At 39.2% G+C, this 27,127-nt stretch overlaps 1 protein-coding gene across 11 annotated transcripts in view; it reads left to right on the forward strand.

Moving 5' to 3' along the window:
- The window catches only part of Reps2 (RALBP1 associated Eps domain containing 2), a 267,555-nt gene that overhangs the window by 85,254 nt on the left and 155,174 nt on the right, over positions 1-27,127 (forward strand). For 7 of the 11 annotated variants that reach the window (XM_048440655.3, XM_048440653.3, XM_085684732.2 and 4 more), the window contains exons 2-5: positions 99-222; positions 8,323-8,471; positions 10,479-10,605; positions 15,744-15,841. In XM_048440655.3, coding sequence (XP_048296612.1) covers positions 99-222; positions 8,323-8,471; positions 10,479-10,605; positions 15,744-15,841 — 498 coding nt within the window. The remainder of the gene's footprint in view (positions 1-98; positions 223-8,322; positions 8,472-10,478; positions 10,606-15,743; positions 15,842-27,127) is intronic. The other 4 variants (XM_048440654.3, XM_085684731.2, XM_048440659.3 and 1 more) reach the window with 1 other exon arrangement.

Below are 27,127 nucleotides of genomic sequence, written 5' to 3' on the forward strand. Positions count from 1 at the left end.
TTATCCTGTGAAGTCCTGAAGGTTTCATTATATAGTTTTGTCTCGTTTTTCCTGTTATGAAATGGGCTTTTCAGCATCATTTTTCTTGTCTGTTTCAGATCACAGAACTGTGTGGTGCAAAGCGGGTTGGTTATTTTGGTCCAACACAGTTTTATGTTGCCCTGAAATTGATTGCTGCAGCACAGTCTGGCCTCCCAGTGCGGACAGAGAGTATTAAATGTGGTGAGTAGCTCACATTTGTATGTTTTATTGTCCACAACAGGTTTCTTATTTGTGTGAACTCTTTGGTATGTCTAAGGTCTGTTCTGTAAGCTTTTGTGAAATTTCTCCTTGCTTTTTCTACCTTCAGTGTTAAATAAAATAAGAAAACTCATCAGGTAGATTTGGTTTCTTTCTTCATTTTTAGGTGGGAAAAAATTCACAGAGTGACCTAGGATTAGTTCCCTTCAACTGGCGGTTAAGATAGCTTTTGTTCTTTAGTGAGACAAGATTGGGACAGCAATTCTCCAGCCTGTGTCAAAATAATGCCATTCAGTTTAATTTTCCACTTGAGGTAGCAGTAATATCATTTAGGGCTCTGTTAGGGATTAGGATGGCATAGTGAGAAAGGTACGTGGAACTGGCTGTCTCTTTCTTCTATTCCTATCTGCTCACCTTTTCATTTTGTGTCCCTGCATGAACTGTATTAATGCCTTTGGGTTACCAAGATTTTGCCAGAATTAATGTATCTTTTGAAGAGTTCTGTCCTTTTTTTGTCCTTTCCTATGTTGGGATGGAACCCAGGACATCTTGTGCATATTAGACCAGGATTCTAACCACTGAACGACATCTTTAGCCTTCTTGGAGTTCTGAAAATCCAGGGGATGGCACACGGAGAAGGCATCTTAATCAGTTATCATTCTAAACGAAATCAACTAGTATTCAGTGTCCCTGGAAATTGCTGAGGAAATTCTGCAGAAGTTCTTCTGAGCTGCTTGTCACCCATCTCAGTTCCTTTGACATCTGGAAGGCTCTAAACACAAAGTGATAATATGAGAAATTTGTATTTTGCTAGCCTGGTGTCCATCCAGAGCAGTAGGCCTTTTGAGAGCTTTGTGTGATTCTTACATGGAACCAAGGTTGAGAAGAACTTCTCATGAAAGTCATGTGAAACATTTTTAAGAGCTCTGCTTATAGTACAAATATATGTTTTACTGTATTGGTACATAGGACGCATCATTTAAGAGAACATGTAATGTCAGTATTGTTTAAGTGCAAAGTATGCATTTACATGACCCTACCAGTTAATGCCTCCCTAATGTTGGTACTAAGTGTTGTGGTATCCTCACCCTGGTTGCAACTGGAGTTACTTGGTGGGTGGGAAAACAACTTACGGAACAGAGAGAATTTCCTTCCTGGGGACTGAACTTGAGCATGTGTGAGACTAAGGGAGAGTTAGATAGGATGCAGGGTTGGGTTCTTAGCCTTTTTGTTAGTGCCACAAACCATTTTGGCAAATTGAATCCTTCTTGGGCTTATTTATTTTTCTTTTAGGGTCCTCAAAGTCAAACTCAGGGCCTTGGGCATACTGAGCATATGTTTTTCTACAGAGCTCTACCCCAGCCCAGAACAATCTTTCAAATGTGTACAAAGGTATAGGATTATAAGGGAAACCAATTATATTAGCGTGTCCATTACAATATATGTAATTCTTTATTAAATGCATTATATAAAAGATCCCACAGTGGTTGAAACAGCTACCATACCTGCAGAGCAGTAATGAGGATGTATAATAAATACACCCAAGCTGTTTACACCTGTAATGATATAAAAAGCTGGCAAGTTGCAAGTACTGTAATGATGGCATAGGAGTTTCCATGCTTAATGGAAATAAAGGCTTTAACTTCAGTTAGGAGTTAGGATAGGGGAAATACAGTTGTGGGGTTTCCCGCTCTTTTCCATCCAGGTAACAACCCCTTGTTTTATTTTCTACAGCCCCCTTGGGATCTCTGATCCCCAATAGTGCAATGGTGTGATTCCTATTGTCCTCAGGATTGTGTTTCTCCAAAATGGCTCATGCTCTGTTGGTAGTCTGGCACTATTTGTAATGGAAGGAGAGAGAGCTAGGAAGAAAGATGAGTTATTTATAGCATGGATGTGTTTAATTCTGAGTTTCCCCCTATTGTTAGGTGTTCTTTTAGCAAGCTTATAATGAATTACGGTTTTGGGTAAAACTGTTGTTGTATTTTGAGGCTGGTTCTCACGTTGTAACCCAAACTGGCCTTGAACTCATGGCTATCCAGCTGCTTCAGATTCCAAAATGATGCCAGGCTCAAAATTCTTGGCAAAGTAAAAATTTTGTAACTTTATGCTTGTCCGTGTTGAGATGGTAGGTTTTTTTTTCTGTTCTGTGAAATTATGAAATGTGTGAGTCATGCTATAATTTCAAACCTACCACTGCAGAGATACTTAGGCAAATCATTTTATCCATGATTCCTTGTTGGAAAATGGCCATTCTCAACCCAGGGGACTTTGTACCTTCAGGAGATATTAGCCTGTATCTGCCAACATTTTTGGTTGTCATAACTGTAGAGAGGATGTTACAGGCATCTAGTGGGTAGAAACCAGGGATGGTGCTAAATGTCCTGCACTGTATGGAACAGGGCTCCTTCCTCCACAATTAAAATCTGTTCAGTCTAATAGGCAGAAATATGCTGACACTGAGAAAGCTGCTTGTAAGATGAGAAGCAAGCCTTTTTAGGCATGGTGAGGATCCTCCTGAGGGAGGTGGAAAGGTTTTGGAGCAGTGACTCTTGTTTCAGTGGCTTTCCCCCGCTTCACACAGAATTATCTTATCCAAGAAAAACAGAAGCAGAGATTCTCGAACTGAGAGGGTTGGGGGAGGGGTAGTCTCTGTTCTCTGCTTATTTGGTGAGCCTTCTTTATCTTTGAAAGCTAGAAGATAAATTTTTTGAGTGGGACAACCAGTTTGGTGCTTTGTAGAAAAGAGAACTCCTGAAGGTGGGTGGGACATGATGGTCAGGGGTGAAGTGAGGACCCCAGGAGGTATGGATGTGGCCAAGTGAGTCTGGTGTGTGTGTGTGTGTGTGTGTGTGTGTGTGTGTGTGTAAAATTCCTTCCCTGAGCAGAGGACATTTGAATACTAAATATTGTGTTGAGATTTCCCATTATACTGAGGTCAAGTCAGCCTTTCTACCTAATATTTATCTCAATTATTTTCCTTTTTAAAATTCAGTGGCTCTTTTAGCAATTTCCTGCATACCTTCTCCCCTTTTCATCCTTCCTATGGGGATCCAGAGCTGCTTTGGACAAATTCCCCAATGCACAGTGCTCCCCTACTATATAGCTGACCAGTTCTGTTTTCTAGGCATCTCACCTGTCTACACATACATATGGTCCTCAGCTCTTTTGTTGCTTGCTCCCTCCCCAAGATTGTCTTCAACATTTGAGTGGTGTTTTTTTACATCTATTTGTTTATTTTTTTATTTACTATCTGTACAGTATTCTTTCTACATGTCTGCCTGCAGGCCAGAAGAGGGCACCAGACCTCATTCCAGATGGTTGTGAGCCACCATGTGGTTGTTAGGCATTGAACTCAGGACCTTTGGAAGAACGGGCAATGCTCTTAACCACTGAGCCATCTCTCCAGCCCCCGAATCTTTGCTTTTTAAAAAATATTAAAATTACATTGAATGTGTGTGTGTGTGTATGTGTGTTTGTACAGGTGATTGTGCATTCATGTGTGTGAGTGTTTGTATAGGTGCTTGTGCATACTTGCCACAGTATTTGTGCATAGGTCAGAGGACAACTTTTGGGAATTGGTTCTTTACTTCTACCACATGCGTCCCATGGATTAAGCTCAGGTTGTCAGGCTTGATGACAAGCATCCTTATACACTGAGCCATCTTGCTGGTCCATCTTTGATTCTTTTATCTAGCAAAAGCTCTGGATATTGCCAGGAAACTACACATTGACAGTGTGGAAAAGGAGGAAGGGGATGAAAAAACATGAAAGAAAATTTGATATTTTAATTTATGTATTGGTTCTCCCTCCCCACCCTGGCTCTGAAATACACACACAAGTCAAAACTCTTCAAATGATGTGTATAAAGCATACATGCATACAAATTATCCTTTGATTATTTGAGGAAGACTCACTTGTTGCCATTTACCATTATAATAGTTCTTAGTAAGATACAGATTTCTGAACACAGTGACCCATGTGTTCCTTGTGGCTTATCTATTACAACATGGTAACCAATAGCCATGTGTGTCTGCTGAATACTTGAAATATGGCAAGCATTGAGGTGTGCAGTAAGAGTAAAATATACATGTGAGTTTGAAGGGTTTTTACTAAAAACAAATGTAAACTATTTCATTAAGATATGTTTATATTTTGACTGTGTTGGAAATCAAACTTGAGCACACTAGGCAGGGTACTTATGCCCCTGATATGTTATCTCAAAACTCTTCTTATGTCATATGGAGGTTAAAATAATTAAAACCAGGCTAGCCTTGAACTCACAGAGACCCACCTGCTCTGCCTCCCAAGTGTTGGGATTAAAGGTGTGTGCCACCACCATCACCTGGCTATTTACATTTTAAAATGTCATCTAAAAGTCAATCTTCTTGTTATAAACTTCATATAGTGAAGTTTCCCATCTTAACCATTTTTATGTGTTAAATTCAGGAGTGTTAGGTCTATTCATTTTGTTATATATGCATTTTCTAGAAATTTCCCACCTTGCCTTGTAAAATTGAAAGTCTGATTAAACAACTAGACATTCCCCCTTCACTCCTTATCTCTGGTAATCACTCTTTATACTTGTATGCATTTTACTACTCTTGTTGTAAGTGGAATCATATGCTATTTGTTTCCTATGACCAACTTATTTCACTTTGATTTTTTTCTTTTTTGTGCTTTCCCTCTCTGTGTATGCATGTTGCATATATGTAAGTGTCTGTGTATGCACACGTGTAGGTCCATATCATCTGTCATTTTCTATTACTGTCCACTCAATTGATTTGAGACAGGGCCTCTCATTGAACTGGAAAATGCTTGCTCTTCCAGCTAGACAGGCTGGTCAGCATTTTATTGGAATGCTCCTGTCTCCTTCCATAGTGCCAGAGTTACAGGCACACACAGCCATGCCCAGGATTTTACGTAGGTTCTGGGGATTTGAAATGATTCTGTAGACGAGCTCATAAACAAGGTAGGGGAATGTGTGAAGTGACAGTATCCTTAAGGGTGTCTGGAAGTCCTGGTACAGCTGCTCACATTTGTAATGTTACACTTGTATTCCATTGTTCTCTGGACCCAATGCCAGTAACTTCCTGGCCAGGGAGCTTATAAATACCATGCATCTCTTGGCGTTTTTCTTGAAGAAATCCTTGAAGTAGAGTTATTTTTTCATGATTGGATCAAGGTAGAAAGTATTTTGTATATTCTTGTCCTGTGTTTTAGGTTCATCTTGCAGACTGCGCAAAAAGGTAAAGGACACCTCCAGAGTCTTAATGAATCCCACAGAAGCCGGTCCTGTGACTCTCTTCACAGAAAGCTGTGTCTTTCAGCTCAGTCTTATCACTTCAGAAACATTTCCAGGGGCCTGGAGAGATAACTCAGCAGTAAAGAGCACTTTCTGCTCTTTGTTTCTCATGTGTTAATTAAGTCTGGAGACAAGATTCTAAGCAACTCCTACAAAAGGACCTTCTGTGATTGTTAGGGAAGGGTAACTCACTTGCCCCCCCACAAAGCCTGAGAAGTTTTGGGTAGGGGGTGGGGTATGCCCTCCATATCCTGTAATAGGTGGGAGCTGAGGGGTGCAGGGAGAACGAGGAAGCCATCATCCATTCTGATATGTTAAATAGGCACCTCAGCCATTTGTCCTGGGTATGATACCTAACCGAAATCACTGTCTTAGTTAGGGTTTCTGTTGCTCTGACAAAACAAGAACCAAAAAGCAAGTTGGAGAGGAAAGGGTTTATTTGGCTTCCACTTCCAAATCCTAGTCAATGGAGGAAGTCAGAACAAGAACTCAAACAGGGCAGGATCCTGGAGGCAGGAGCTGATTTAGAGGCCTTGGAGGAGCGCTGCTTGCTTCTATAGCTTGTTCAGCCCACCTTCTTCTAGAACCTAGGACCACCAGCTCAGAGATGGCACCACCCACCATGGGCTGGGCCCTCCCTCATTGATCACTAATTGAGAAAATATCTTACAGTTGGATCTCATGGAGGCATTTCCTCAGCTGAGGCTCCTTCCTCTCTGATGACTCCAGCTTGTGTCAGGTTAACACACAAAACCAGCCAGTATACTCAGCATAATATCAGTGTATTGTATGTGCTTTATTACTTTCCTAATATAATTTCACCATTGAATTCAGTGTACATATAACAAAGAAGAATATTCAGACCAAGGGTTTACAGGGTTTACCTTTTTAATAGCTCGTAGCAGCTTTAGGGAGATGATAGTGTCATGTTAAGGCACGTGGCTACCATTGTGCTAAGTGAGAGTTGATTAAAAATCACAAGGCTGAAGAAAGTATAGAAGAATTCAGCTGTATTTTGTCTTTCACTGTTTGGTGTCCATCTGGAGGCGAAAGCATGTTTCCTAGGCAAATGATTCTGGAGAAATGCCATAACCAAATGGAAGAATGTGTGAAGTGACAGTATCCTTAAGGGTGTCTGGGAGTCCTGGTACAGCTGCTCACATTTGTAATGTTACACTTGTATTCCATTGTTCTCTGGACCCAATGCCAGTAAATCCCTGGCCAGGGAGCTTATAAACCCCATGCATCTCGATGTTTTTCTTGAAGAAGCACTTGAAATAGACTAATGGTCTCATGGTCAGGCCAGAGTAGAGAAAGTATTTTCTATGCTCTTGTCCTATATTTCTAGACCCATTTATGAGACACAGCCGAAAGAGATAATTCTGTGAGCAGCACCACAGGACTGGCTTCTGTGTGACTAAGACTCGGGACTTTCTTTTACCTTTTTCCTTTTGAAATCCATTTCTGCCTTCAGTGCTGGAAAGCTGCCCGTGGCTGGGAAACATTAAAATATTAAAAATGGCGACCATCTTTCTTTAGAGAGGAGTCTCGATTTAAGTTTCCAGATTGATTTATCTCTTTGTGTCTTGGGCCCTTAGTTGATTGATCCCACAGGGACTTGTCATGATTGCCCATTCTTTGAATCAAATGTGAACATAGCAACTAAAAATAAACATGTGGATTTTAGAGAACCAGGGGCCTTCTTTGCCTGGGGAGTAGCATACTTGCTGTTGCTAAGATGTTTCCTGGCTTTAGCACCGCATCCACCATTGGAAGCACAGCTGTGTTTTTGGAGTGGACGGATGACAGAAGTGCAAAGGCACACTGGGAATTATCCTGAACAATGGCTACAGATGCAAATCATTATGCCTAATCCACAATATTATCCTTACTTATGTGGATCTTTCTGTCATGTGCTTATGTGTGACTTGCTGTGCTGAGAATTAGAAGCATGCCAAAGCACCATTTTCATTTTCAGAATAGTTATGTCAGAGTTTAAAAGATAAGTAAATATACCAGACAGCTCTTTGTTGCACCGCGAGTGGCCAATGGTTTTGTCTTTAGAATCTGGCTAAATGTTAGAGCAATTGATCTGACTTCATAACACTTTCTTCATTATGTTATCAACGGGCAACAAGAGATTGAGTGTGAAAACTCATAAAAGAATGATATTGAGTGGGAAACTATTCAACCTAGGAAGTTGCCCAAAGAGGAGGGGTGGACATTAATGTAGGGCACTGGTAAGAACCAGCTTGCTTGGGTTCAAACTGTTTCTTGCCCAGAGATTAGTTGTGTGCTCCAAGGGGACTTCATATAGCTTTTTCACACCAACTTCCACAGCTGTAAAGGGAATTGCTAATGCTAGTTTATCTTACAGAATTGCCAGGAAGATAGATGGGTTGGTGTTTGCAGGCCCCTGACACTGCATCTGGTGTATTTAAGCGTTTGTAAGCTTTGCTGGCTATCGTTGCCTCTTGTTTTGATAAAATTCACATCCTTTTTCTGCAGGATCAAATGGATGCTAGTCCCAAACCTAAATTTATCCTGTGATGATTCAGCAGAGTGGAAAATGTTAAGGTGGAATACCTTGGTTAAACATTGCATTTTTTCTCATGACGTTATTATAGGAGTCTCCATTGTGCCTCAACTAAAATTTAAACTATATTTAGTGCTCTGAAATTTTCCCTCAAAACTGATTTCTTTTTGGCCATTGAGCTCCCCTTTTTGCAGTTTTAAGATAAAGCCTCACTTAAGCCTTTCTGCTTCTACTCCTAAAGAACTGCCTCTGCCTCGCTTTGTGATGTCAAAGAGTGATGCTGAGATACGGTTTGGGAACCCAGCTGAGCTGCACGGAAAGAAAGTTCAGATTCCATACTTAACCACCGAAAAAAATTCCCTCAAAAGAATGGACGATGAGGATAAACAGGTGAGAGTGGGGTTCGGCATGCTTATTCGATTCTGACCGTGACGCCTCGTGGATCACAGCCTCTGGTCTGTTGCCAAACTCTCAGCAAATCTTGCCATCTGGAACACAATTACAGATTTGGAAGTGAGCCAGGAAAGTTTTCTTTGTAGCAAGAAGAAGCTGACACATAGGAATTACTGCTAGCTACCCACTGGCCCTTTAGAATTTACCTTAGTATAGAATTGTGCCTCAAACAATGCTGTTGATTTAATATACTTATTTGATTTTTCTAGGTCAATGGTTTTTAAATAGGTTCATTAACATGTAACTTCTAGAACAACGTGGAAACAAAGAACAAAGCTAAAATCAAAGAGAAGAGATATAGCTTCTAGGAGTTAGCAAGTGTTCCACGCCAAAAAGAAGTCCCAAATGATTCTCTGATTAAACATGTTTGGGAAGTATGTCCTCATGTTCCATCCATAGGGGAAAGACTAAGTCATCAGCCTTGGAAATTAAGAGGGCAAATCGACAGGCAGGTTCTATTGTAAAGAGGCCTGGAGAACTGTCTTTACCAAACTCTTATTACCAGAGAATCCTTTCTTGGGAAACATATGTGGAATGGAATCTCAGTAAATGCTTTTAGCCACTTAGCAGGCTTGGAAGCCAAATATGGAGGATGAGCATTTCTAATCAGTTTTCATATTAGTAAACCCCAAGGACATCATAATACAACTCATGCTGCTGATAAAGAGCCATGCAGAGAAGTCATTTCAGTGATATTCAGTACTGCCTTCTGTAAGGTAAAGGAACATGCTGTATTTTAGGAAGAATTAAATCAAGATGTTTTTAAAATTCAATAAATATTAAAGGGTTATGGTAGAAAATAACATATGGTTTACTTTGATGGTCTTGGATAGTCAAGGTTTCAGATTTATTTTTTATTTTTGTTATTTTTTTTGATACAAGGTTTCTCTATATAGCCCAGGCATGCATCAGGCTTACTTGGTTTTCCTGCCTTCTGAATGCTGGGGATTATAGATGTGCCTCTTTGTGCCTGGCCTGAATTTTACATTTATAGTTAAAAAAGGCATAGCTCATTTTGTTAAACAACTCCACATAAGGTTACTTTAATCATTTAAGTGGTATGTTAAAGAGACATAGGAATTTGTACTTAGTATACTTAGATATGTGTCTATACCAGCATTTAGAGCATTCCTGTCCCACAGTGGCAGATTTCCTGGGAAGTTTTCAGGTCTAGTCTCTTATCTCAGATTGCGCAGTTGTTTTTAAATTAAAGAAGCCAGTATAGTCTCTGTGTTATAAAAAGTACCATTTCCCTGTTCTTTGTACTCAATGCTTATAGTCTGTTGGTAGTGGGAAAAGGAGGAAAGCCAGCAGCAGGCTCAGGTTGTTATCTGGCCTAGAGTCCTATATCAGGCTCATAGTTGAGTTAGGATTCCAATTATACTTATGAAGGCTTCATCTTAGTATTATGGGGTATACTAGATGGGGTGGCTATATTTTGGAGTCTCTCTATATGAAACAAACCACTCCCCAACATATAATCTTGTATAGTAAGCTCCAAGAATACCCACCATTAAACACGGAAAATTTAAATTTTATTGCATATTCTGGATTTATATTTGGTGAATATAAATTCAATAAATAGGAGTCTTAAAAAGGAAGACTCATTAATTCATCAATTGAATGAAAATGGAATTGGTCCACAATTGAGGGATATAAATGTTCTCTTTTGTGATCAGTGTCTTTCATTTTCCAAAGGAAAATACTATTGAACTAACTGAAAGCGTTTTAGGCTGGCATTAGTAATTTGTTAGCACAGTAATAGTGATCTGAATCCTCAATACTCCTCTTTTGCTGTGCTGCAGTTCTGAGGAAACATTTCTCCCCATTTGTTAAACCAGCCAAGTCACCAGCCATAGAGTCACATTTTGCTTCTTAAACTGCAGTTCAGAATGCCAGGCTTCTCCAGTGGTTGCCTCTGAACTCTGCTCTGGTTCTTTGAAGCAGGAAACACCGTCTCCCACGATGTCACCCCTCGCCTCCCCTCCTTCTTCCCCGCCTCATTACCAGAGGGTGTCCTTGAGCCATGGCTACAGCAAACTGCGGAGCGGCACAGAACAGATGCAGCCAGGTAAGAGGCGACCAGGGGGCCAGCTGTCACAGGCAATGTCTTAGAGTCTCCTTAACCTACCAGGCAGTAATGCCACCAGCTGCTTAATTTCCTGATTTAATTACTCTTGTCTTTGGAAACATTGCTCAATTTCTTTTTATATTTTCAAGCAAAGTTTTTTTTTTTTTAAAAAAAATGAAATTAAGCATATCTCAGCAATGCTTTGTTTCTTAGCCTGGAAACTGGTTCGTATTTAGACTTGTAAACAACTATTTAGATGATTTAATATTTCATATACAAATTTCATTAAAGGAATGTAGCATGCTAAGGGTTTGCATTTTTGAGAATTGTTTTTTCCTTCTGCAAGAACACTAAACATATTTACTCAATAATTGCTTTTATGAAAATTCTTTAAAAATATGCAAAAGCAAGAGAGTTGATCCAATATTTAAAGGCAAGGGAGATAAATGAAAATATTGAGCTTTAATGTTTTAGGGTAAACATAAGGGAAATGCTCAGGGTAGCGTTTTGTTGAAAATCATGCAGCATGCACAGTTATGGGGCTGTCTGCTTGCTCATATTTTTGCTCTTCTGGTCATTTCAGGGGTAAAATATATGAGGTGATTCTCAGGATGACTTGCAGTTGGCTGCCCAGACTGCAATGTGTGAAGCCCCATAAATTCACTGCAGCACTGTGCCCTTCTGTGCTTCACACTTCTAGTTTCATATATGATCCACTGAATGTGTTCTAGAATAGAATGTCCTATAGCCCCCTGCCCATTTTGTGGGATGTGGTGGAAATGACACAGTTTCTACAGTATTTTGCTTCATTGAAAAAAGATGGTGACTTTTAGAGGGTCACAGAAATACAAAGATATGCTAGGCTGAGCTACAAAGGGCTGTCCTTTTGCCGAGAGAGCAGGTAGGACATGATGGAGAGAGCTTTGGGTTAGTACCAGAAGGTTGGGTTCAGCATGACTTTAGGCAAGCTATTGAGCTTCTCTGAACCATATTTTTTTCTTTTAAAACAATGATAAGGGTGCTAGAAGTATTCAGTGAGAATATAAGCTCAGTTGGAAGTTGTATCCTATGCAATACAAGATGGTGTTCCTAATGGATAGTAAAAAAATCATTCTGAACGTTGGCTGTCTCATTGGTGTCTGAAGCTACACAGGGTTGAGACGTCTCCATTCTCTTGCAGTTTCCATCGTATGATTTGCCTTTTTAAGAGAAGGGGAATAGTTCCTGTTTCAAATCTAATTTCGGCTTAAAAATTAATGTTCAGTTCATAGGTAAATCTATTTGTGGTCTATTAAGTCAGCATATCATTAAGTTCTTCATTTGATAGTCCTTGTTTGTGTCCTCTGTTTCCTGCCCCCTTCTCTCATCCTATCCTAAGTGGGCTCCCGTCCCTGCAACACTGAAGAGACTATCTACTTCCCTCTTTTCTGGACTCTGAGGAGTGGATGCCTAGGCTCCACTTTTCCTCATTCCTCGTTATACTTGCTTTAAAGCAGAAAAAAACCTATGTATGATAAAATGAACATATTTTAAATAATTAATTTGAATTTTAATAAGTGGATATACTCATTTAGTTATAACTGAGAGTAAAAAGCATTTCCATTGAGAGGGAGTGGGGGGAGTGGGGGAGGGTATTGGGAGGAGGGGAGGAAGTGGACATTTTTATAAATTAATAATAATAATAATAATAATAATAATAATAAAAAGCATTCCCATTGCAGCGTAGGTGCCCCTTGCCAGCTACTTCCTGCCCTGAAATGTAGCACTGTAATGGTTTGTATCATTGTCAGTCAGTTTTATTTCTTCTGGAACTTCATGCAAGAGGAAACAGGCAGAATGATTCTACTTGTGTCTGCTGTCTTTCCCTCAATATAACAATCAAAATCCATAGGATGTGTTAGTAGTTCCTTTCACTTTGTCATTCAGTAGTTTTCATTGCATGAATAATCATAGATTAATGGTCCTTCTCCTGTTGACGAACATTTGGGTATTTTTGTTTGACTATTATGAATAAGGATACCATAAATATTTGTTCTTTAGTGTTTTTGCGACTTAGGTTACCATTTCTCTGACACTTAGGAGTGGAATCTTTGGATAGGTGTGTAAAAACACTCACAGTTCCACTTTGATACTGAACTTCAAAGTGGTGGAAATCTTGAGGGTTTTAAAATATAGTCTTCTCTTTAGAGAAAGAAGATGTGTCTACTTCCATATGAAACCTCTTGTAAAGGAATTGAGGGCTTATTTGGTTTGCTTTTGAGTTGTGTGTTTTGTGTTTCATTTGGGAAAAAAAGAGAGTTGAAGCAATAAGTAATATGTCCCCTTTTCCTGAGTTTAGATTCAGTAGTAGTAGATACACCCTCTCTTTTATGGGAAGCACAGGCCCATGATTTCTTTCTTTCTTTTTTTAGATCTGGCGGGTTGAGCTTTATTTCTATGTATGCAGATGAAAATTTTAAATATTTTTTTCATTAGCACTCATGAGCATTGGGATGCTAGCCATGCTTAAGCTTACTGTGCTTAAAACTGTTTGGTAATGTTCAGTTGGTGTGAAGAGTTTAGTGTGGTTCCATCAACATGGAATGATTATTTTAAAAAGCATGTCAGAGGACAATGCCTGCCTACAATTTCAAAAATTGTTTGGTTTGGATCATGTGCTCTCTATGAATTTTTCTTTTGTAGTATTTACATTTATATCTACTCCTAGCAGGTTCTAAAATACACTAAATGCATTGCTAGGCAATCATTTAGATATTTTAATGTATTATAATTTTGTTTTCTAGTTGCTAGGAAGAAATACAAAATAGATGTGAGCTTGAATGCTTGCTTCCTTCTATCCTTCCTCCCTCCCTCCCTCCCTCCTTCCTTTTCTCTCTGTCTCTGTCTCTTTCTTTCTTTTGTTCATTTTAAGAGCACCAGTCTGGTCTCCTACCTGCTAAGCTTACAGGTGTGTATCACAATATCCAACCAGTTTGGTGTTCTTAACATGCTATTGCTGTACCTTCTTTATTTTAAAAAGATCAAACTACGCTAAATATGGCACCATAATAGCCACCTCTGTTCGCCATCCGATTTTATTTATAAGTTACAGAAAGAAGCAGTTTTATCCTTATGTATTTTAAACCTCAAAGTGTTAGCCCACAGAGATGAAAAATGGTTTCATTTTGGGTGATGATTTCTTCTTCCTGTTGGAGCTGGTTATATTTAATTGTCTTGCTACCATACTGGCAAGGTCATTATTATATGTTCTGGAAATAAAAGGAGTAAAGATTAACATTCACTTTTGTAGCTTAGAAACTTATTTTAAAGGTAGTATAAAGGTAGTAAAATGATTTATAAATATTTTGGTTATTGATTAATAGAATAATAAACATGTAATACATTTACTCATTTTTCATATACCTGTTTTGCATTCTATATAATAAAGAAGATAACAATTTATTTTTATAATAAACAATAATGTTGAGTTTTAGTGTTCAAAGTTCATATTAATTTTCTTTGGGGTTATATGATGAATTGAATACATTTAAATAGGGAAGCAAATATAAATTATAGCTAGATTTGGCATTTATACTTTTTAAAAGATTTAGAAGACTTACTTTTTGCTCAAAAATTTTAGTTGTATTTTTTGTGTGTAAATGTTTTGCCTGCACTGATGTCTGTACACCAAGTATATGTAGTGCTGGTGGAGGCCAGAAGAGAGCATCGGATCTCCTGGGACTGCAGTTATAGGGGGTTGTGAACCACTATGTGGGTGCTGGGAATTGAACCTGGGTCATTTGAAAAAGGAACCAGTACTCTTAACCACGAAGTCACCTTTCCAGCCCTCAGAAAATTTAATTTTTTAAAAAACTTCAATGCAAAATAAAAATCTGAGGAAATTCTTTCCCTTTTCCTACTGAAAGAATTCATAAATATGGACTGCAGGGAAAGTTCTTCATTTAAAATGATACCTTTTGTGTTTGGAGCGGTTACTCATTGGTTAAGAGAACTTACTGCTCTTCTAGCAGACCTGAGTTCAGTTCCCAGCACCCACATTGTAGCTTGCAACTGTCCGTAACTCCAGTTCTTGGGGACCCAATTTCCTTTCCTGACCTCCAAGGGAACCATGCACGCACGTGTTATAGAGACAAGTGTGCAGGTAAAACATCCAAATACTTAAAATAAAATAATACTCTTTAATAGGTATAGATTATATATGTGCATCAGGCCAACCTCCAATAGGCAGTGTACTCTTCACTCCATCCAAAATGTATAGTGTAGTTCCTGTGCTTAATTGGAGGGATGAAATGTGCACACTCACCCAGGGGAAAACCTATTCTGGATTCCTGAGTTTTCTACGTGATGCCCAGTTGAGGTTTACCTTTCCTAATTCATTTTTTTAAAATCCAATGCTATTATGCTCTTTTACTTTTCTCTCCCCAAATTAATGTAAATTTGGTTTGAGTATAGAATGAAATTGGTAAGGAGAAACTGCTGTCTGAATGTATTGCTTTTTTAAATGATAGAAGTTTCAGTGGGAATAATTCTTGGCATGCTTCAGTTTTGATCCCACTAGAAGAAAAGATTTAGGAAGTCAAAAGAATCCACCAGCCATTCAGGCAAAGTACCACCATTTCCTAGATGGAGTCACATGACTGGGGCTGCTGATCATTTACCTCAGGCCTTTGTTTAATTCTGACCTACAGCCAGTATTCATTTTAGGCCAAAGTCACATTCTGAAAAACCATGGATGAACACAAAAGTGAGCCCCACCACTTCAGAGCATGGTCCAAGTCACCACAAGAAGCAGGAGTAAAGCATGAATATGTAATGTGGCGTGTTTCTAGCTATTGATTCACTCTTTCTGAATGTCATTGAGGAGCTCACTGTTTTGCTCTCTCATTTTATGCCTAATCTTAACCTGATGTGAGTTTAGTATTATCATGATATTGGTGAGATGTCTTTAGATTGTTTGGTGAAATTATGGAGGCAAGAGGATCAGGATTTGTGAGTCTCAGGCAGCTCTCAGGTTATGCACTCCAATTGCTTTATTACCTTTTCCTTGAAAACCACATGCTACATGAGTTTGAGTGTGAAATCATAATTTTGGAGTAGAATCTTTATATACCCTGCTAGCATTCTCTCTTGTTTTTCAGCTTCTTATGAAACTAGGCAGCCTATTGGCCAGCCAGAAGGATCCTCCTCAGAGGGTCCAGGATCCAAACCCCTTCGTCGTCAGGCATCTCTTATTCGGGTAAGCAAAATTTTGTGCTGTGGAAATATGGCATTGGGGATGGAGATACGACTCAGAAGGTGAGAGCATTCACTGCTCTTGCAGAGAGTCAGTGTTTAGATCCTAGAACCCACAGTAAGCAGCACAAATCACCTATACCTCCAGCTCCAGGGAGTCCAATACCTTCTTCTTGCTTCCATGGTACCTGCATGCATGTTCATATATCCACACACAGACACACATGCATATACATACTTAAAAATAAAAACAACTTATAAAGAAAATCCTTAAAGAAATATGGCATTTTGAAGTATTGATTATTTGACAGCTAGCATACAAAGTAATGGGCTTCTTTTTAACATTTTTTTTTCTTCTTTTGGCTGGGTAAGACAGGATCTCACCAAAATGATGTCACACTTCCTGTGTTTCTAAGGCTGATTCTGTTGTCTCCAGTTTCTGTGAGCTGAGACTGCAGGCCTGAGTCACTGTGCCTGGCGTCACTCTAACATTTCATACATATATAACATACTTTGTATCTCCCCCATGACCCTTTCCTGTCCTCCACATCCTTACTTACTGATTGTCTTCCTCCTCCCAAATCATCCATTCTTCTGCTTTCCTGTCACATGTATTTCATTGCTTTTTAATGAGGAACATGGCTTTTTGATCACTCTCTATTCTGTTGTGAGAAAGGTATAAAACTATGTCATCATTCAAACGTTGCATTTTTTCTTTTGCTTGTTTATTTTCTTAAATCTTTTTTATTTCTATCTTCTTTCAGTCTCTAGAATAAACCAGAGGTTGGCTCTTGATCTTCAGTGTGTCTAAGGCATCCCCACCCCTTCACCTACTTAATCATGGAGCACTTTCTTCAGGAGAGCTTCATATTTCCTAAAGCAGCTTGTTTCGTGTTTGCCTTATTCTTTATTATTGCTCATTGAATGCCTAATTAACTGTTTTCCATTTTCTGTGTGTCTCCAATTATGTGGCAGGCTTTTGGAAGGCTGTAGTCGTTCTGTATTCTCTTGGAGCCTCAGACAGTGCCATTTTGGTAGCAATTGGTCTGTAACTATAAGCAACTTTTTGCATGTAATAGACACAAAATATTGTGGCACAGGTTATAATGATACTCACTTTATTCTGATTACACAATACCTTAGGTAGTTTTAGCCTCTAATTCTCCAGTGTTTTTCTTTGGGTAAAGAGCTCTGATTTTTTTTTCCTATGTCCATAGCTGTTGTCTTGTGTAGTATCTCTAAGTTCCTTTGTAAAGAAAGTATATTATTGAAGAAAAAGTGTGTGTGTGTGTGTGTGTGTGTGTGTGTGTGTGTGTGTGTGCGTGTGTTGTTTATGTATGTGTGCACGTACATGAGAGAAACTATCTAAAAGTTAGGTTTATTATGTAACATGAAGGACAAAAGGAAGTGGGTGGTGGTTTGTACAACATTTCAATTGTGGAGCTCAGGAAGACAGACCATTTCTACACAGGCAACTCTACTCAAAATAGAAGAGTGGAGCAAGACACTCCCACAAAGAAGTGAGCTACTAGTTTGAAAGACAATAAACAGTCTGAAGAAGATCCTAAAGTTTATACAGTGAATGCCTTTTGGGCACAAGACACTGTTAGACATGGCATAGAACTTTAATTTGAAACAGTGCTCTTTTTGCAAAGAACTCTCTAAAAGATAGTAATAAACCATATGTGATCTATGTAATGTTTCCTATAACCATAAGCTCTAGGCACTGCTGTCTCTATTAGTATAGATGGATGACTGAGAGAGGTCAAACAGCAAATCGAAGATTTCATTCATACCTAGTATGTGGCACAATCTGAATTTGAGTCTAGGAGAGTTCAGTGTCTGCATATTAAACATTTAGCTCAACATTAGAGTTCCATTTTACAAGAAGGTTAGATCATATCATATCACGAACATTAGATGTTATAACCCTCCCTCGTGTGTATGTGTGTGTGTGTGTGTGTGTGTGTGTGTGTGTGTGTTCGTGTGTGCATGCACAGGTGCACAGTTCATGTGTATTTGGTGCTTGGGGAGAGACCCCATGGCTTTGCCCATGCCAGGCGAGGACTCTACTACTCCGCTATATCCTCATCGCGAAAGTATTCTTGAAAGCTTGTTATTCGCCGAACATACCTGGCAGAAATGGGAGGTGTTCAAGGTCATTTTTGTGTACAATAGTGAGTTCAAGGTCAACTTCTAAAACTCAAGACCCTAACTCAAAAAAAGGAAAAACAAAGACATTCTTTTTTTAAGGCCAATTCAGATCAGTTGTACCCTCAAGTTGGAATGGAAGGTTGTTTCTTCAGCTGAGCCCCAGATGTAGTACTTGGCTGTGTTTTAGAGATCCCATGGTAAAACAATCTGTGCCTTTAAACACTAGAATCACACAAATTGGGGAGAAATGTTTGCATTAGGGAAGGGTTTGGTGGGATTCCTCTCAAAGCTTTCTTAGGTGTGGACTGTAGGTTCCTGCAGAGTATGTTCTATTTCTGTAAAGATAAAAATATTGAATAGGTAGAAACACTGATCAAATTAGCAGTGAATCTTTGAATTCTCGGGGGTAGGGTGTGGCTCATGGGACCCTTTCTACTAAGCTTCCTCAGAGCAAGAGCATGAACCCTCACTTGTATTGGTATCCTGTGATTTTTATTCTAATCTCTAGGTCTCTTTCTGCTGAGAAGAATGCTGCTTGAACCCTTCACTTGACAAATACTTGGTAAATGAGTACCCATAACGTACAAGATACTGTGTTAAATGAGGCATGCCCTGAATAGGTCCCACCCTCAGGGAACTTTCAGGCTATTTTAGGAACTGGCTATTAACCAAACCATCATAAAGTCAACATAAGGGTATGATATATGATGTGAATAAAAACTATGATGCACTTTAGAGGTTAGTCAAGGAAGGCTTCTTTGGGGAGTAACGTAACAATTGAAGTGGGAAGGGATGGAGGTGTTAGCCATGTAAAGGGGTAAGGATGGGAAGCAAGTAAGAAAGCAGACAGCTGCATGTACAAAAACATTTTCTGTGTATGCAACATTTTGTACATATCAACTCAGTGCTCACAACTGTCTTTGGGGGGGGGTAACAGAGTAACCTCTATTTTAAATGACAAAGCCTGAGGTATATATACTTTATTGAGCTTCCCCAAGATCACAGCTGGAAATGAAATGGACTGGAATTTAAACACTGGACATCATTCTGAATCCAGCTACTGACTTGAGAACTGGATGGCAGATGGTGATGCTGTATTAAGTGAGGAAGCACTGGACAAAAAGTGGTGCTGAGGAAAAATCTGGTGCTGTAAGTTCAGTGTTGGATACCAGGAATAGAGCTTTTGAGATGGCTCAGAGGAGGTGAAGGAGAGTTCTATGTTTCTATGGGTCTGGAGTCTTGGAGAGTGTGGAGGCTGGATATAGGTGTTTGGCAACAATTGACTATTGGAAGCACGGGATAAAAACAGGCTCTGCCCAGGTTCAGCCTGACTCCACATGGCATGGAGAAGTTCTTTCTCTTTATTTCTTACATTAACATCTTAGTGTGTATTTAGCAATATATAGCCCAGCAGTATGCCAGTCTAATTCTCTTAATGTTTGTTCTCCTAGCACCTGTTTGAAGCATTGCTTTCTGTTCTGGGTGACAGCAAGGGGCCTTTCTTGCCCAGAATGGCAGCCTGTGCTTTTTGTGACTGGTGTATTTTCTTTTCTTCAGCTCCTAGATTTCCTTCTTATGCCTGTCAGCTTGCTTTGGCTGGACTCCATGTTATAGAAAGCAAAATGCCAGTTTGAATTAGTCATGGAGATTAGGGGATTGGAAGTGAAGGTTCTTGATGGTGGGGATTAATATTTATTTGGTACAGTGCTAAGTTCATTGGAGTGACTAATTCCCCTCATGGTGCCATGTTCCTGTGCTAATGGCAATCTATTTTCTTTGTTCTAGCTTCATTTGTGGGCTTCTATTGAGACCTTTCCTGCTTAATTACAGTGGGGTGTTGAATCTGTAGCTCAGTGGGTAAAGTGTCAGACTAGCATAGCAAGAACCTGTGCTTGATTTCATAGCACTTCCTAAAGTGGGAGCAATAGCACACAGCAGGAAGATTGGGAGTTCGGGGGTATACCAGCCTTAGCCAGTACACTTGAACTATGTCATGAGACCCTGACTCCAAATCACTTCCACCACCATGGAAAAGTTAGAAGGGGACATGAATTCTGGATCCTAGGCTAGGCCTTTAGGGACCCATGGGCTTGGCATTTTGTAGGTGTTTACATCAAATTAAGGTTCCAAACTTTGGAATGGTCAGTATTTTTCCTTAATATTTTAGTCACTTTTTTGTTCAAATAATAGAATTTTTTCTCATTAAAATTTCAGACACCTTTTTGGTAGATGGAAGATGGGAGTTTTCAAAGAAATTGGGAAGTCTTTTCTGTTTTACCTGTTAGCAGGTCTTCAGAGGCCATTTGTAGTTTCCGTTTTTCTTAAGCCATTCTGGACATCTTGCATGTAGATTCTGCTTCTGCCCACACAGCATTCAGTGCTGCACTGTCTGCTCCCACTAGGCTCTGCAGTCTGTGTTTCTCCAGGGTTGTTGAAAGCTGCCTTGGGTCAAGGTCTTATCTTACTGAATTTCTTGGCAGCTTTTGTCGCTGCTCTCCTTGGAGTGTTCTCATTGGTGGTTTGTATGCTACCCTACCCTCTTGGTTCTTTGATGAAATTGTTTTGCAGTCTTTCCTCTGCCTGCCTCTAATGCAATGACCCTTGATGAAATTGTTTTGCAGTCTTTCTTATGCCTGCCTCTAATGCAATGACCCTTGAAATAATTTCTCACATATTGTTCTTTAGCTAGTAGAATCTGGTGGTGATGTGTCTCCATCTGCCAGACAGCCTTATCTTGATGAACTGATGGGTCTTCATCACAGAACCAGCATACCTGGCTCTATCACCATTACCATGCATCAGAATGTTGGTCATTGTCTTTGACTCTTCCTTCATCCCTTATTGCCCATTCAGTTACCAAGTCCTGACCATTCTCTGTGCCAGACATTTGTCTGTTCTGCTTCACTTCTCAATTCAGGCAGTCATTTCCTGTCACTGAATCTGTGATATTAACTCATAACCTGCCTTTTTTTTAGCCATCGTCCTCTTGGAGACAAAAGTGGATTATTTTTTGGAGTCATGGTCTCACCATGTAGCCTTGGCTGGCTTGTGATTTATTATAGGCCAGCCTGCCCTAGGACTCAGTGATCTGTCTGCTTCTGCCTCCTGAGTATTAAGATTAAAGGCACTGATGCCATGCTTGGCAACAAAAGAGATCTTAAAAACACAAACAGCCAAGAGATATAAATATTATGCAATGTGTCCACGTGTTGAAACACCACATAGTACTCATTATTATATACAAATTTTATGTTTTTAAGTTCAGTTAAAATAAATTTAGTTATCTCTCCTGTAGCTGCTCATCCTCTACTGACTTGAACTTATCCTATCATTCACGTTCTTGAACATGAACGTTACTTGGTGTCTGCTTTCCTCTTCAGCCGCAGCAGCTGATTGCATCACTCTTGACACACTGGTCATTTCTCAGGTGGTCAGCATTCTCGAGTGGGAACTTTATTCTTTATCTCTACTTTTGCCTCCTTTGTTCTACCTTTTCCTGAATACATCTCTGCTTTTTTCCTCCAGACACAGCATGTGGTATGAGTTTCCTACTGCGCTCATGTAGATGTGATTCTTGCAGTTTTCCATGCTTATAAAAACAGCTTATTGCTCAATTGTATATTTATTGGTGAAACTTAGACAAACAGGAATCTGATAATTATGGATGTCCATCATAAATGCAACTAGATCTTTTTATATCATTCCCAGAACATTTTATGCAGACCCAAGCAAGTAGAATATGTGTGTATATGTGCACACATGTTTGTGTGTACATGTACACTTGAATTCATTCGTTCATAATACATCTCTCTCATTTTATTTTTTTAAACCTGACTTTAGGGATGTTGGTTTGGCAAATGAAATATTTTGCAACTGCATCATTTTAAACAAAACCACCCTCATTTTTTGAAACCTTAGCAAGCTTGCTGTGCAGTGTGTCTTTTACTGGAGGGATGAGCACAACAGTGCGGTCGAGCACATTCTCAGCCCTTATCGCCATTCTTGTTAGATAAAATAATGACAAACAGAACTTGGAATTCTTTAGAAGTCTGCCGTTGCATTTGGGTTTCGGAACTGTATTTTTGTTGCAAATTTTGTGTCAAACTGGTACAGAAACTAATGTTATCATCATGTTCATGTAAAAGTTTGAGAACTGAAAAGCACTTATTACTTGCACTTACATATTTGTTTCTCACTCACTCTCCTTTTTTAAAATTATGCTTCTCCCCAACCCCTTGAGAGTTCACTCTAGATACTCAGAGCCAGACACAAATTTTCTCCTCTCCTTGAGCCTTTTTGGAATAGTTCTCAAGGTTAAAAGCAAACATGCAAGGATTATAAAAGAAAGAAACACTCATGAGTCTCTGTTAGAATGTTGTTGGAGAAGGTCAGAAGAGAATTGCTTGTGCCATAGGTAAATTGTTCCTGTAGTATTTTTGATGGGAACAAAAATAAATAGTCTTTTGGGGAGGTGAACATGACACTGAGATAATTTTTTTTCCTTGTTTGCTAGGGTATTTGTGGGTGGATTAGATAGGGATTCTGGTAAAATAAGCCTTGCAGAGCATAGAGAATGGCTTGAAGATTAGGATGAGGCCAGCCAAAGTGATTGCTATGGTCTCATGAGGGAGTTGGTGCACTGAGATGGGGAAAAAAAATTAAAGCAAGTCACCAAATAACGACATGCTAAGCACTGTCTCAGCCATTGGTTAGCTTCAGAAGTGGCCTACAAGGCAGTTTAGGGCCGTCAGAACTCACCCAGGGTTTTAGGAATTGATTTTGAAGCATCATTAGGTCTCTGTGTGTGTGTCCCCCATGCATGTTGAGTTAGACCTCAGGTCTTTTTTTATTCCTTTCTTTCGAATCTTTCTCCTTCCTCCTTGTCTGAGAACACTCATCCTGACTATTGAAGAGCCACGGTGGCTACTTTAGCATAACTTCATTTCTACTTTTTGTTCTTGTGTTTACTTGTACTTTCTGTGTAAGTACAAGGATGATGTACTTGCTTATGAATGATTTAAGTTAAATGAACTTATGCGGGGACAAATGAACCACTTCATAGTCCAGTTTTCTCCTAACAGGGCCATGGGGAGGGAAGTCTGCAGTTTGGGTTGTTTCATATTATACAGTGAGTACTACATTGCAGGTGTTATTTGGGGGCTGTGTGTTGTGTGCTTTTAAGGTGGTTAGTCCTCAGAGCCTAAAGATTTTTACAAAGTCAAATACTGAAAAGGGTGCTGTGTAAAAAAAAAGTCCCTCTAACTCCTACCTTCTAAGCACCCATCACAGAAACAACTATGACCAATGTCTTTTGTATGGCTATATAAAAAATCTTATTTTACTTAATATTGTATATGACTCTTATTCAAATGCATATATAATTACATGTAGTATAAACAAAGTATGTAGTGCAGTGCCTCTGTGGTAAGTAACCTATTTGTTATATACTCAGCATTTTTCTTTAACAGTAGCCTTACTTAAACTGTGTGCCAGTACACAAAGACTATCTTTTTGTGTTTTTCTTAAACAAGCTCTTAGTATTTTGTTGTATGCATTTTCTGTAATCCATTTGAGGCCTTTTCTTGCTGACATCTAGCTCTTGCAAGTGTAGCATTGCTTGCAGTTGTATGGATTCAATTCCTAGGCATAGAATTCTTTAGTGAAAATGTTTACACTTTGGTAATTTTTATGGAAATTTTCATATTGTAATCTATAGCAACTTATACATCTAACATAATGTAGAAAATGTATCTTTTCTGGTACCTTTGTATATATAACATGCTAACAAACTTATAAACCTTTGTCATCCTCCTATGTGAAAAATGCTAACCTTTATATACTAATTAGCATATCTCTTAGTGAATTGGAATATCTTAACATTATGGAGTTCTTCCTGTCATCTGAGGTTTCTCTCCTGCCTGGTTCCTGCAGTTGTTAAGACCCAAAGAAATCACACAGAGGTCTACATTAATCATAAACTGATTGGCCCATTAGCTCAGGCTTCTTATTAACTCTTATAACTTACATTAGCCCATTATTCTTATCTGTGTTAGCCACATGGCTCAGTACCTTTTTCAGTGGCGTAGTCACATCTTGCTTCTTTTCTGTCTGGACAGGACTACAGAGGGAGCTTCCCTCTTCCCAGAATTCTCCTGTTCTCATTGACCTACCTCTAATTCCTGTCTGGTTGTCCTGCCTATACTTCCTGCTTGGCTACTGGCCAATCAGCGTTTACTTAAAACATAATTGACAAAATATAGACAATTGTCCCACACTATCTTCCCAAGTATCCTTTACTGTGGATTGCTTCTTCATATCTTACGTCTTTTTTTAAAAATTTTGTCTGGGCTGTTTATGGCTTTGTACTGATTTAACATTCTTAAGCCTGAAATCATAAACTGACATTTTAGATCCCTGAGATTCTGCAAGGTGTATGAAAAACTGCTCCTTATGTGGTTAAATATAGATTGTGGGCACTTGAGGCACTTGAAGGAGGTTAGGGACCCAAGTTTCTTTTTTGCTCCATAGACCATTAGGTCTGTGGGCAATGAGAACCTCTTGGTTATATGATTATGATAACAAAATCGAATTACTTAGTGTCTTAGTCAGTGTTCTATTGCTGTGAAGAGACATCATAACTATGACAACTCTTATAAAGGAAAGTATTTAACCAGGGCTCGATTACAGTTTCAGAGGTTTAGTCCATGGGAAGCATGGTGGCACACAGGCAGACATAGTGCTGGAGAATTAGCTGAGAGTTCTATATTAGGATCTGCAGGCAGCAGGAAGGAAGGCCATACTCTGGATTTGGAATGGGCTTTTTGAAACCTCAGAGCCTACCCCTGGTGACGCACTTCTCCAACAAGGCCAGAGCTCCAAATCCTTTCAAATAGTTACACTCGGGGACCAAGTATTTAAATATGTGAAGCTTTAGAGGCTATGCATATTCAAACTACCACACTTAGTTTATAGGTATAGATTCATGTTAAAAGGTTATTTGTTCTTAGAGATAGTAGGTGTAGCCTCACTGTCTTGTTTGTTTAGTTCTCTCCCTCTACCTAAAGTAGAAGATAGGGAGGAAGAGAATGTGTGTGTCTGAGTAAAGAGGTAGAACTGTCCTGATCATTTGATAGTTTTATATATGTGCCCATTTTTGACTTGAGATAATGTTTACCAGATCCATTCTCCATTGTACATCAAACCCTAGCTGGACTTCTATACCATGTCCTAAGGACTAAAGAGGTTTGTGTATGTGATGGGTATTTTGCCTCACTGTGTCTACTGTAAAACACACAGAGAGTTGAATGGCACTATGACCACAAGTAGGACCTGCTTTCTGTAGTATCCAGCCTCCTGTCTACTTGTTGCCTTTGCTTATTGATAGTTCTTTTCCCATTTTTCTAGCCATTATTCTTGAGGAAAGAAATACTTTACTTCAAGTGACATTGAAGTTTATTATTTTCTCAAATGAAGGCTTTTCAAAAAATCTTTGTATTCCTCAGTAAGTGCTCACTATATGACCATACATTTTTTTCAAGATGGGGTTTCTCTGTAGCTTTGGAGCCTGTCCTGGAACTAGCTCTTATAGACCAGGCTGGCCTCGAACTCACAGAGATCCGCCTGCCTCTGCCTCCTGAGTGCTGGGATTAAAGGCATATGCCATCATGGGCCCAGCCCATGGCCATACTTATTGAAAATTAGAAAGGCTATTTGCTTTGTTTCTTTGCTGGTAGTTACCTCTAATATAAAAAGCAAAAAGATTTTTTTATTATAGATGCTAATACTGAAGAAATATTGAGTTACTGAATGAAAACTCTAGGGAAGTACATTTCTGGGAGAGAAGGCAAAGGATATTTGTAGGAATAAAATATTAATTCTGCAATTATCAGAACTGATCAAAGTATTGCCATAAGGCCTGAAAGCATTTATATTTAGAGATAGTGGGTGTTGAGAGAATGGTAATAAATGATAGCCATAGATTTAATGATATTACAACTGGGTGGTTAGACTATAAATAAATGCAAATGAGTGGATTCTATTTGTGACGTTAGTGCTTTCACACAAGGCATGAGTCATTGCACTGAAGGCTTATTGTAGCCTGAACTTTCTGAGGTATAGTTAGGGTGCACATTGATTTGATAGATAGGAGCTTTTCTAATTTAGTGTTTTAGATGTAGCTGAGAGCACCCAGCTGAATGCAGGATCTTAAATAGCACTTTGTAAAAGTGCTAAGACTGGTGTTTGTTTCTGATTACTTTCCAGGACTCTTTGGTCTTAGCTATAGACTAGGCTGTTAACATGTAAACCTCCTTTGTAAGGACACTATTTTAGCCCTTGATCCATCAGTATTTTTCTTGATGTCAGGGGAGCAGTAGTGTCATGGCTTTTCCCCCAACAACAGTAGTGACACTCATTGAGTGTAGATTTAGTCTCAGTGCTGTGCTTGGCCTTTTCAGTCTTTCCAACAGTCTTGCACAGTATTACATTCATCCATTCGGAAATCTTATTAAATACCTTCCCCAAGTCAGCAACCATTCCAGTGTTATGTTGAGGACTGCAAACTTGTTCTCAAGGTACTGTGGCCAAGTTATGGAGATGAGTTCAAGTCATACAGTCTCCTTTATGTACATAGAATTGAAAACTGAGAATCACTGCAAAGATAAAGGAGTGTTTTAGTGGCATGTAACAGAAAAACCCAACATATACTACAAAGTGAGGGGAGACTTCCCCAAAGAAGTGATGCTCAAGTTGAGCTGTGAAGCATGAGGTAGGACTTAAGTTGACCAAGCAAGGATGGAGGTCAAGGTGGGGATAGGAATCTTTCATGTTGTGGCAAGAGCCTTGGCGAGGCATTCACTGGGCAGGTTCTTAATTGTGGACAACAGCAGCTCCTTTGACTAGTTTAGCAAAAGTGCTTTATAGCGAGGAGATTGGATAAGTAATTAAATCTTTGAAAGACCTGAAGAAATTCTAAGCCTATAGGAACAACACCTCAAATCTCACAGATAAGCCAGGCTTCAAAGGGAACCTTGCCTCTTCCACAGTCAGAAAGCTCCAGGATTGGGAAATGCTGCCATTGTTTCAGCTCTGCTTCTGCAATGTGTGTGACCTCAATAAGCCACATGAAGGCCTTGTT

Source organism: Myodes glareolus, chromosome X (genome assembly GCF_982192425.1).
Source record: "Myodes glareolus chromosome X, mMyoGla1.1, whole genome shotgun sequence".
Taxonomy (NCBI): Eukaryota; Metazoa; Chordata; class Mammalia; order Rodentia; family Cricetidae; genus Myodes; species Myodes glareolus.